The following is a 13,126-nucleotide window of genomic DNA, read 5'->3' on the forward strand; positions in this document are numbered from 1 at the left end:
CTGTGCCAACATTATGTCTGCATGAAACTACCCACTGATTCCAGCAGAATGAAACATTTCTACACTGCATGCTATTTCTTACCCTCCATTTCCATCCCCACACTTCCCAGAGCACGTATCCTCCATGATGGGACTCCTGTCCTGTTGTGTTCACAAATGGCTGAGTCTATTCTGAGTTGCATTTTGGTTTACTGTGTAAATTTAAGCCCAACGAAGAGTCCCAAGTAAGTAGTACATACAGGACAGAGACAATAGAGTCCAATGTATAATCACAAGTGATCGGAGAAGTTAGTGCTGCCCAAGCAGGGGGAGAGTAAAAAAGTAAGACAGATTATCACTTCTAAGGAGAGGATCTGTTTGTGCAAGCAAAGCAGAGGAGGGTTACATTTGAAGAGCTGCTTCATGACTTTTTGCAGATAACAGTTTCAACCACAAAAGTGTTTTCAAAGTGGCGAATGTGATTACAGTTTCCAGCCTCACGTCGATTGATACCTAAAAGAGACCAAAAACAAAAGCCAAGTTAGGATGGTTGCATTATGTAGGTGTGTCTGGGATGGGGCAGGGGGAAAAAAAAAATCAGATGAGATGCAAACAACTCTAGCATGCTGAAATATAACAACTGTATAGCAACAAGGAAAGCCATGCAAATTCACTTCCCCCGGAAAACAATGTAATCCTGCAATGAGAACCAAGTGAGTGGAATTGCTTCTCAGCTCCTTGGAGCTCTGGTCAAGTGTAGTATCTGTTCTTATCAGTTTAATCCCTGCAGCAGAGTGAAGCCCTTACTACCCAGTTCCTAGCCGGGGAAAGTAATAGGGAGTAGTGTGGAAAGGTTGGTTTCAGTGTACAGCTTCTTAATATTAGCTCAAAAATCAAGAGATAGTATGACTCAAGAGACAGTACGACAGGGCACCCAATGAAGCTAATGGGTGCTTAAATACTTGCCACCCCAGTTTAAGTTTCCATTTATTCAACTGTCCTGGAGTAAGTTTGAATCTCTTCAGAAAACAAATATTGCACACCCCAGCATCCCTAATACCTTAACAGTTTTCTGCACTGCAGAAGCTATTTTCCATTATAGCTTTGCATGGCAGCTATTCCACACTGCTGCAACAAAAATACGTGATTACCTATTTTTGTATCTATATCTATCAGCATTTCTAGAATCATAGTATCATCACAGTACCCATTTACCCTTGTTGGTGCAGTAGGTTAATAGAGAAAGGAGGCAGGAAGTGAGGAGTATATTTTGTTCCAAAAGAAGATGTAGGATAAATAGTTTAACGGGTAGGTGCGGGAAGAACCAAGCTGAGACTCCCTGGGATAAATGGAGCCTCCAGCTATGGAGATTCTAACCAACATGCTAAAAGGCTTGCAACCCTTCTCTTTCCCTGCCTGTCAAAAATCCAATCTGATCCAATCAAACTAACATATATTACAATTGTAGGAGAATAAGGACTTTGGATAGTGAGTAAGTTAAAAATGCTGGGGTTAAAAAGCTTTTGTGGCTACATTAGCTTTGAATATAAGGCACTCACAGATGAATTTCTTCACATCGCCTTAGGGACTAAAATAGTCTAAGGGCTTGTCTATACCGGAAAATAAATCCAGAATAAGGTCGGGTGTGACTTTAAAGCAGATTAACTATTCCTGATTAATTTGGTGTGCAGATGCGTATATTCTGGGATCAGTATGCCCTTATTCCAAATTAGCTTAAACCATTTCCAAAGTGGAATAGTTAATCAGGAATACCTATTCTGGAATAAATCCCAACATAGACAATGCCTAGTGCTCCCTATTCACCACTTCTTCAGTCTCACTATTTTATTAGAGGTGTAAACCCCACGGTAGGGCTACTTTAAATAGTTAAAGTCTATTTGCAGATTTTATCTGCTCTCAATAGCTACCACTGAAGTGGGTGTGTATATTAGGGACATTTTTGAAAAATTTCCCTGCATTGCTAATACTAGTGCAGTCCCAGAAGCTCTCATGTAAATGGACAGCTGGCTCTAACAGGCATTTTATCAACCTTTCTATTAGGCTAATACACACACTGGTAAAAATTCCTGCGGCAGCCAGTTCCCAATTACACTGGAGCTTCCAATGTCACTAATAGGGGTGAAGCTGCACTGGGTTTGCAACGGTGGGAAAGTTTTGAAAAGCTTGCGGCTATTCACAAAGAGTCTGTACCTCTCATCACCATGAGTCAATCGTTACTGTCAGCAGTTGTGAAACAGTGGAAAACAGGGTTAATACAATCAAGCACAACAAGGATCTTACGTCTCCTAGCAGTCCTCCGCTTCAGCCTGTAAGTCTCTTTGCCGCTGCACAGGCGGTAGATAAAGGAGCCAAGCTGCTCCATGTCATTGACATGCTCTGTAACGATCATCTCCTCTTGGATTATGTAAGTCTGAGGCAGGTATGTTCCTTTCTGAAATTACATTTTTTTCCAAAAATTAAATAAAATCAATTTGATAATCCAATCTGAGCTCCTGCTGCCTGATTTTTAGTGGATTAATATTATTGTTTATGTAATAAAGATAATGGGCTCGCCAATTGATCTGATCAGATCTTGTCCCAGAACAGAGTTTTGCAAGGACCCCTCAGTATGTATGACAAGGACACTGAGAACAAAATACTGCCTTAAAGACTTTTACTGACATAAATGGAATAGTAATCAAATGGAAAACAAATCAACCAGAACGAAAAAGGAAATAGCATTGTTCTAGAGGTATGTGGTATTATTTATTATATAAACTTCCAAGATTAACATAGTCACATCCTTCCTTGATAACCTGGTGGTAAGAGACAAAAGGACCAACCTCGTCTCTGGCATGCCAAAAGAGTCTGATGGTCCAGGTTCCTCAATTCTCAAGTGGAAGATGAAAAACTCAGGAGGAGCGAAAGAGCTAGAAAGCTACAGAAAAACCCAAGAAAACCTGACCTAAAACAACTCAACATGGTGGCTTGCCCCTCTTATAGAGCCTGAGCACTCTGTGCCCCCCTTCCATGTCCAAACTTAATTTCCTCATCCACATAATATTGGGGGGCACTTAATCCATAAAATGGCATATTCATACGTATTAACAACAATTAGCTCATTCTCACATCTGTTATTTCTCGCCTGAACCAGGCTGGTGGTGGTGATTTCCATGTTCTTTGTGGTGGACCTCTTAAGTGCAATTGGCGGGTCACTTATCTAAGCTAAAGGTCACAAACGGATGTATGCTAACCTGATTTAGCTCATACAGCATGTGGCATGTATGTTCCTTGCATTACTGCCAAAAATACCCTAATGCAAAGCTATACATCTATTATCTATTATAATAAAACAAACAACAAACCCATACGAAAGGATATAATAAAGCTACACGCCCTTTCAGGAAAACAAACAGAACTGCCTCCTCATAGCTCATCAAAAAGAGCTCTCTTTTTTTAAATCGATGTATCAAAATATTTAAGGTCTGAAGCTCCATTTGCTGGGATTTTATACATCCCATCCACCCAATAGTTGTTCCCACCGGGAAACTGACCAAAGCATCAGAAACCAGATGGTTTGGGATATACACAAGGATCAGGGGTGCAAAATGAACGGAAGGCTATAAATAAATGTATGTTGGGGCAGGAGGGGGGTTATGATAAATACTGGTATCATTAAAATATTAGGATACAGAATCTTAAGCTATTATTCAAGCAAAATTGGGGGCATAATTGCCCCCAAGCCTCAATCTAGATCAAGGCCCATATTTTAAATTCATTTTAAAGGTCAAAAAGAAACACTGCTCAGACACTGAGCACACCTCAAAAGCTTGATTGGCCTTCAATATTTCTTCCCACTTCTTGATTTCTTTAGAATATCCAGGATTACTGTATCTATTTCCTGGTCTGATGGCTTTAGATAGTGCCCATTTCAAATCATTTCTGACAGCTCACCCCATACACACCATCTTTATAAATTGCACTTTGCAGTATAATGGTAGGCCTTCAAACTCCTAGAAAGGAGAAGGGTCCATCTAGCATCTATCAATTTTTCTTCACAACAGTCACAGAGAAAAATCATACATGTGTTTGTATATATTTTTAGAGACAGCCGTGATATCATATTGTGGAATGATCAGATATTTGCGTCAGAGCTATATTGGCAATAAAAGGGATCAGGAGGAAAATTTGCTTGGGAGCTTTAGAACACAGACTCAAAGTTAGCTGTGCCTTTATTTGAAGATTCATTTTTCATTCATTCACTTAAGTCCTTCATCCAGTCTACATTAACTCTTCTTAACAAATCCTCTGCTCACCATCAACACTTACTTCTACAAACCTGATAGAGGCCAATTTAAATGTGGTCAGAAAAAAATCAAGCAGTGATAGCGAGTTTTCAGATCCTAGGCCTTTAATTACCACTGGCCAAAAAACTGGTTATGTCCTTAGAGAATGAATGGGAAACAGGCCATCTTAACACAGTGCTGTGCTGCTGGACTGGCACAATTTACTGGATCAATAAAACTCTCTTGCAATACTGCAGTATCAGTCAATTAGTGGAAGTTCTTATATGCTAACACCACAGTTCTATAAAAGTTAGGTTATTGATCCATCTGCATTAGAGGAAGAGAAAGAGACTGCATGACGAGTTCAATTACCGGCACAACTATCATGTTAGTATACAAGGATGGAGAGCAGAATTCCTCTTGTCCCCAATGTGTGGGAAAGAGACAGTCAATCTAGTTTCTTCAGTCTTTAGATTTAGTTATTTGTGGGAGCTAAAACAATTGAGCACCATTGTTCCTCAATCCCAGGACTTAATTATGAGGTAATGACATTGTTACCCATTTCTTTTCAAAGGGCTGCTTATAAGAGAAAAGACAAAAACACAGTTTTAAGCATCTCGCTGTAGGAAAAATAGAACATCAGGAGATGCAGCTATTCTGAAGCTTTCAATCTGGAACCACTTGGACTGACAGGTTCTTTGCTGGCTCATCTAGATTGATCACTGCAACATGGCAGGGGTGCTTTGTCGCAGGCATTTCAGTTCCCCTCCTCTAACTAGATGAGGGTTCTTAGATTTCTCTCTCTCTCTCTTAATCTACACAAACTGACCTGGAGAGACAAACTCAGGGGACATAAAATGATAATTTCATCTCTTTGCCCATTCAATCCTAGCCTATCCTGTGAGGAAGCCAATTAGTGCCTTTTTGTTGTACTGACTTTCATGTAGACATCAGTCTAGGAACCAGACTGGGACCCCCAATCTTGTTTCACAGAGATCCAAAACAGTCATCAGATAACAACAAGTTTTGGTCAATGATGACTTGGGCTGGACTCAAATCAGCAGACCAGAGGTAAAAGGCCATCTGTCCCAGGACCAACCTGAGCCATCCAGTTCCCTCAGTAAGGATTTTGAAAAAGAGTGAGCTTCCTGGAAGGGAGGGGGTGTTCTAACATTTATCAATCCAATAGGTCACCAAGACAGGCGCTCACCCAAAAGGGAAGGGTTTAAAGCTGGGCAAAACTAGGTCTACACTTAACACACATGTAGGGCATCATTTTAAAAGATACACGTGTGCAAATGCACATACAAGTCGAGCATTCACCCAGGCAAATGACTGATTATTCAGCTAAAACAGACATTTACAAACAGATACTCGATTTGCATATAGTTTCACTCACATCTTGAATGTCAGACCTTTAATCCCGTGTAAGAAAAAGCATGTTACTGCCTCTGTAATTTAGTTATCAGTAAGGACAAACTGGCATTTTCGTTGACTGGATTTAATATTAGCTTTTCTGTTTCTCTATTGTTTTGTTATGCAGTCAATAATCCTGGGTCCTCCTTTTCCTTAGACTCTTATCAACATACATAAGCTTATCTTTTCTGTTTTTTTCTACTCTTGGGACTGGTTACATTTAGTGAAAAGAGAATATAACAGGGAAACAAACTAAACTGTCCTTGAAACCTGCTACAATTATATAATCCATAAAAGGTATCAGAGCATTTCCTCTCTGCTCTTAACAAATACAAACCTAAGTAGGGGGGATAAAAATAATCTTATACACATCTATACATGCCTGAGTTACCACACTGTGTGCAAAAAAATAAGGTTTCAGTTAAACTCTGAAACCTTAACTGTACACAAAAATATAGTCATATCCGATGCCTGTTTTCACAGATACAGCAGTTTCTTTTCAAGGGAAAATTCTAATTGATGCACAGGAGTTAACTCAACAGAAGTCTATTAAAAAAAATAGCATCCAGACATACCTTCATATTAACCAGCAATTCCCAGAGATTGCGAGGTGGCATCACAATAGTGGTGTTCAGTTCAATGACATAGCATTTATCCAGGGCTATGTCATGATAGGCAGTCAACCCCTAGATCCAAAACAGAGAGATCTTTCTGATTAGTCCAAAGGGAGAGTGAACTAAAAATTACAAAACCCTACAAAATGGGGTGGAGTTGTGGCATCATACACCAATAGGATCCATTAAAGACTAAATTGATACTATTTAAAAACAAAAACAAAAAACCACCCACTTACCACAATAATCCCCTTTGGGGCAAAGCCCCAGATTCAAGTTATCTAGAAAAATGTTACTTAAAATAAACATTAAGTTTTTGCCTCTCTCTATAGAATCTTATCTGTCCACAGCCCTGACAACCCCTTACTACTCTTCCCTTCTATAACATCCAGCAATAAAACCCTTACGCACATCTACCCCTGTTCAGCAATGCACTTGAGCATTCACCAATAAAGAGCACAGAAGCTCGGCTCAGGTATACAACAAACATATTAAAGTATCCCAGGTAGGCAACACTAGCTCCAGTGGGGTTTACTAAAACTGTATCTTCCATGCCATCAAAAGAGCCTTATCTCCATGTGCAGTTACTATTTATTTAAAGCTTCAGCAAAAGGTGCAGCAAACCAATGTGGCAGAAAAGAATTTTCCAGTTTCTTCTTCTTAAGGCAGAATTTAAGTGCATGCATATGTGGGTGAAGAGGGGGGTTGAGGTGGGTAGCAGTAGGATACTATGGACTACACAACCTCAGATAAGTGTTGTGTAGAAAAAAACAGATGTCAATGTCATTATGTTCCTCTGGACACTTATAGACCAGATCCTCAAGCTATTGTAAAGCAAAGCTCTAATGACATCAATGGACCTACAGTGATTTACACCAGCTGAGGATCTGACCCTTTATCCCTTGAGTTGTTCAGGAAGTTGCTCCTTGGATTAAGTCACCATTTAGGTAGAAGAGAATTAAAACAAAACTTGCAACACTCTGCCAGTAGCTCAGCCACGAAAACAGTAACAATGTGAGTTTTAGGAAGGGCAACAGTCCCTCTCATTGTAACAGTCACCAGAAGGAAGCTGAAGATACAATACGAGGAAAGGATGGCAAAGGGGAATTAAGGATGTGTTGTTACTGTAAAAAGGTTATTTTGAACCCTGCAAAACTAGGAATTCTGTGAAGAAAACTCAGCACGTCCTTGTGGTCCGTTTATGCTATTACACACACTAGTGGAATGCAGGTGAGTGTGTGAGCAGCCTGGGTTTACACCAAGTCATTAAACTTCAGATATTTGACATCACTGCTTGTGCAGCTACTGTACCACCTGCTGCATTAGCTATTTGAGCAGTACTTACATAAAAACATGAATATCAGAGGGACTCATTGGTCCCAGAGCATTCCTAAGCCTGACTTCTCCCATTACTCCACAGAACACTTCTTTATTTGGTCTCTCTCTGCACTGTCGTTTGATCTACACACTCAAGCAGGGCACAGCTGAACCAAACACTTTCAAAGAGTTAGCCTTATATACTGTATGTGGGAGGTTAGTGAACTGGATCATTACTGAATTTATGGGATTTAAAGAGATCCCATCTGTACAGTCTAGTCATCTGACTCATTTAACAGCGGTGGCTTTGCACGGCCTTATGTGAGATACAGATTCAATGTCCAGTTATGTGCTATCTGTGCTGCTGGGGTTGGGAGTAAAGCAGAAGCAACTCACTTAAACCTCAAGAAAGAGGTTATGCAATCCAACACTTGACAGAAACCTCTGGTCAATTATGAACTGATGCCAACAGACTTGAAGGATTCCTGCCCAGTAACACTCAGCTGAAAAGATGGTGGTTGTAACAGTACCTTCAGCAGGTAAAGCAATGGAAATATTGGGGGTTCTCAGAACTCCAACAGAACCTGGAGGCACTTAAACAAGAATCCAGAGTGTGCAGCTCTTACGAATATGGTCTCGATGCTATACTTAAGTCTTAAAGGTGCATTCAGAAACCAAAGCTGAGTTATGCACTCAAACTCATAACATCAAAAGTAAAAATATGACAGGTAATAAATTACTTTGAGCACCAAATTAGTCCGTGGAACTCAGTGCTCAGGATATTGAGGCAAACAGGTTGGGACATTTCACATAAGGTCATATGTGGGAACAATATCACTTCTCATTCTTCAGGGCATAACATGATTACCAGCAGATGATTAGGAACATCAATGATCAGGAACAAGTTTCCTGCATGGTTTAGAACTACACAATTAGGTGATTAAAACTTTCTGTGCCTTCCTCTAAACTCCTGCTATTTCCCACAGTCAGGGGAAGGATTCTGGTGGATGATTAGTCAGCGCTGGCATGGCAGCTCTTATGTTTTAACTATAATAACGAAAAAACATTGCCTACAGAAATTCCTCACCCGCTGGAAATCGTGGATTATATCTGCAGGGTCACTCCCCCCAAACTGGGGAACTGGGATGTTGATCTGCTCATAGTTCTCCTCAATGTAAATCTTCACATCCTCATGCAACTCCAACTGCCCCTTAAATGGCGAGTAGAGAGAGTCTTCGAAGAGGACCCCACAGTGGAACACGCTCTCCCGGGGAAGCTGTGGAAACTAGAACAAAGTGGAGACGGAACATACACACACACACACCGTTACAAATCTCATCAAGAAACAACGCTTTGCATGGCACTGAAGGAGGGCACAAAGCAATGCCACTAAGCTTGTTTCACAGAACATGTCCCTGAGAGCATTTAGGAACAAGTCTGTCAATGTGTTTTATTAGTCAGGTCACTGCAGTGCAAAAACACCCCTCATTAGTAGCTGTTTTCTAGTCCTATAGATGCACCAGAGCCCTCCCACCCACCATACAAACCCAAATGGAGCACAGTTTACAGCAGTGTTATCTTCCTCCATAGAACAGTTACGGTTGCCATAAACAGAGAGGTTCATTCTACTGGACTTGCAGTTTGCACACTGCAATGCACCGAAACCATTAGGAATTTTCTACTTCACTGCAGACGTGATTTCACTCTACCTAAATTCATTACAAGCAGGCACCACTGGACCCCGTTTGTTCATTAACCCACGGCATACAAAAAGAAGAGGAGGATAAAAGGATGGAGTCTGATCACCGTGACCAGATAGGCATACTGTAACCACCTGAGACCTTGCACACACAGCCTTGATGCCAGGAAGCACCACTGTCAATGTTTAATGGGCTTCTCTCTGTTATTGGATATAAACTATCCTTTGCTCTTGCATGCAGCACACAATGAAGATGTCCAATGTAAAGCCTTGAATGAATCATCTTGCACTTAGTGCTATTCAGATCACCTCCTTTTGTTCAGATAGCAGCGATACTGGATGTTGTCCTGCACCCAGTCAATAGTCAGCTTAAATGTTATTTGACAACAGGCTTTTTGTAAACCAATCCTGATGTAAAAATAACCCCAGCAAAGATGTGAAAAAATGGTCAGAAAATTGTCACAGGGTTTAAAGCTCATTTATAAAGACAGGTGGAGATAACTTATTTGTATACCTGAAAATGCAGATTAGAAATTAATTTTGCAGCAAGGAAATTTATTGAGCAAGGGAGCATATAGAAGACTAAATTGCTGAGTGGATAAAAGCTGGACACATAGATCCTGCAGTCCTCAGAGAATTAATTTGGTAATAGCTGTTCAATAGACAGCAGTCCTCATCATAAAGCCCTTATACAGCTATGACTGGGTGTATTTTTGGCTAAAAATTCAGCTAGCAAGAAAGCTATGCACTCTGCCTCTTAAAATGAGGGCAAGGGATTTTTCTTTTTTAAACAAAGTATGTGAATTCAGTGCTTATGAAAATGGTTGGGGGAGGGGAAGTCCTCCTTTCTGCTTCAGCACAAGCACAGAACGTACAGAATTCCCCACAAGAGCTCCATCAATGCACTTCAGTCTGGACTCTCCTTTGAGCAGAAACCATCAATCACACACAGATCTGGCTTCTTATTTTATATGGACAACTTAGATTGTGACTCGAGTGGGGATCTGAACCTGGGTCTGGGGCACTAATCTACTGCAACTTCCCCTCACCCTCCCTTGTTGAGCTTCTCATCCTTATCCAGCCATTGCTCAGTCTCTTGAGCCATCACCTCTGTCCTTTCTTCCATGCCACCTCCTATGTGTGGTCTGACCCACCTGAATTATCCACAAGGCTCTGCCCCCTCAGCTTTTAAGATCTCTTTCTCAAAATCCCACTATGAATATGCTGCCTACAATGACTAGATGATTTGTACAGAAAAATCCCTTTGTTGTTCCTCTTCCTTGACTTCCATTTACTTGTCATTGACTGTGACTCCTCAGGGCAGGGGCCATCCCTTCTTGTATATTTGGAAAGTACTTCGTACATCAGGGCACTACCACAAGCAGCAGCAACTGGCCACCAATGGGGTAGAAATTTTCAAGTCAAGATCGAAACAGCTGGCAGGTTTTGCCCTAGAACTGTGACTATAAATAAGCTACATTCCGTCCTTCCCCAAAGCAACTGAATTCTAGTTGGCCCACCCAGCACACAGATCCTAAAAGTCACCAAAAGCTATATTTTACAAGTCACATTTTCAACAAAAGAATATGATTAATTCGTCATCCTCAAACATTTCTAGGAAATCATTAGATAACACTAATTGAATAGAAGGGTTTTGTTTAAATTACCTCTGCCACAATATAGAAGAGCTGAACAGTCAAGAAGTTTCAGAAAGATCCCAGCTTTCATATTAAATACCATTATATTGGGAAGCAGTGTGGCCAAATGGTTAGAGCACTCAACTGAGACTCCGGAGGTCTGAATTCTAATCCAAGTTCTGTCACTACCCTGCTGAAAGACCCTGACCAGGTCATTTCACGTGTCTATGCCTGGTTCCCTTGTCTATTTAGATTTAAGCTCTTTGAGGCAGGCACTGTCTCTTTCACTACGTATCTATAAAGTGCATGGCACAATAGGGCCCCTAGGCACTAGTGTAATATAAATAATACACCAATCTCTTTCTAGAGTTGAGGGCAATCTGACCTACATAACAGAAAACAATTCCCCCCCACCCCCGGATGCATTTTTAAAGGGGCCCTCACGTGTATATTCTTTGAAGTGTATTGAACAGCTGCTGTTTAACTGCTGTGTACTTAGACTAGGAAGGAGGCACCTAACAGAAGGCACCTAATTCAACTGGACTTGGGCACCTAACTCCTGCAGGCTTCATGGAAAACCCACACTGATTTTCCAATAGCATTTCCTATTGTGCTTTAGTAGTAGTATTTACTATGTGTATTGCCGTAGGGCCAGAAACCCAAGTCCCATTGTGCTAGGTGCTGTACATACAGATCACAAAGAAACAGTCTCTTAAGCTCTGTGTTCTTTCCAACCCCTTCTGCTCCCTCCTGGCAAAACACTCTTTAAAAATGGTTTATGACTAAGACCAGTAAAGTTATGTTTGTGACATAGGAGTGACAGGACATTTACATATACCCTGGAAAAACAAAAGGCTTCTGGACTGTGTATTCCTGCTATTCCGTATACAGGTCAGATTGTATAGAGCCATGCTCATTTTGTGTCCACCCAAGTCAGTGCATTTGTAGGTGTGGACGCACACACAGCCCAACAGGAATTGGCAAAAGCCATGTGCATTTGCATATAAGCCCAGACTAGCTTCATATATTTGCCTATGCATCTACTTTGCACATGCACAATCACATGCAGACAAATGCACGTGAATCTACTTGCTGGAAATCAGTCTCAATTTTGAAAGTAATCTTAAAGCAACTTCATGTATAAAAGACATGTACTGCTCCTGCTTTGTGTGTACTGAATGATGCAATGGGCTATATCAAATGTAACTGCTAATCACAAGACAGGGATATGGATAGCTTAAGCAAAGCCAGTTATATTGTGACATAGTACAGAAAAATCAAAGAGAAATTGTCCTAATGTTTTATGCTGCAAGAAAAAGGTGTTGGTTTTGGAAAGTTTTCATGTACTCTTCAGAGCAGGGACTGTCTCTTATTGTGTGTCTGTGCAGTGCCTAGTGCAATGGGGCCCTGATCTAGGCTGGGACAGGTAGGTGCTACCATAAAAAAGGTTTGGTTTTTTTTAAATAAATGAGGCAGGTGTTGTGTCTGCTTAAATTTATTTGGGGGGGAGGAAGGGGGGAGGCGGGAGAACTGGAATTTTCAGATTGTATAGTACCTGGGTAATGAAGAAATATCTGTAGACATACATGGATGCAAACACAAGGCCCAGGAGCAAAACAATGAGGCCCATAGTCAAGTAGCATAACCCACTGAGAGACGACCTCCTTGTTTGCATTGGGGGAGGCTGCTCCTCCTCCTGTGAAAAGAAAGAACAAAAACATTAGTCAGATGCGGTAGGAGGAGATCGGAAGAGCAACAACATGTTGTTTAAAGCCCACTCATGGTAATATGAAGCACAGCTAATAAATGCAGATCAGGGTCTTTCAAGGTAATCTCACATGGGTATCCTGGGAACCTTATGTGACAATATCATTCCAGTAGGGATGACAAGGACACATTTCATACCTTTTCATTATATATATATATATATATATATATATACACACACACACACACACACACACACACTACTCTCAACAAGCTGGCCAGATTCCAGAGATTCACCTTTTTTTTTTAATTTCTGATAAATCTCAACAACAAAGCAAACAGGAAAATTATATAACTAGAAGTTATGAAATAAAATGCCTGATAAATGTAAGTGCATTTCTCCCATATCTGTGCACAAGTTCCTTTTAAAAAATATGAAAATCAACAGAAGAGCTGAATTTTTCAGGGACA

General features: G+C 40.7%; 1 protein-coding gene across 1 annotated transcript; it reads right to left on the reverse strand.

Moving 5' to 3' along the window:
- Positions 1-400: 400 nt before the first annotated feature.
- On the reverse strand, positions 401-12,593 carry ITM2C (integral membrane protein 2C). Its single transcript, XM_065411127.1, has 5 exons — positions 12,504-12,593; positions 8,700-8,888; positions 6,257-6,367; positions 2,281-2,431; positions 401-492 (listed from the first exon to the last, which is right to left on the reverse strand). Exons 1-5 carry the CDS (start codon positions 12,576-12,578, stop codon positions 401-403), a joined length of 618 nt encoding a protein of 205 aa, XP_065267199.1. The 5' UTR covers positions 12,579-12,593.
- Positions 12,594-13,126: the final 533 nt, after the last annotated feature.

This window comes from Emys orbicularis, chromosome 9 (genome assembly GCF_028017835.1).
Source record: "Emys orbicularis isolate rEmyOrb1 chromosome 9, rEmyOrb1.hap1, whole genome shotgun sequence".
Classification (NCBI taxonomy): Eukaryota; Metazoa; Chordata; order Testudines; family Emydidae; genus Emys; species Emys orbicularis.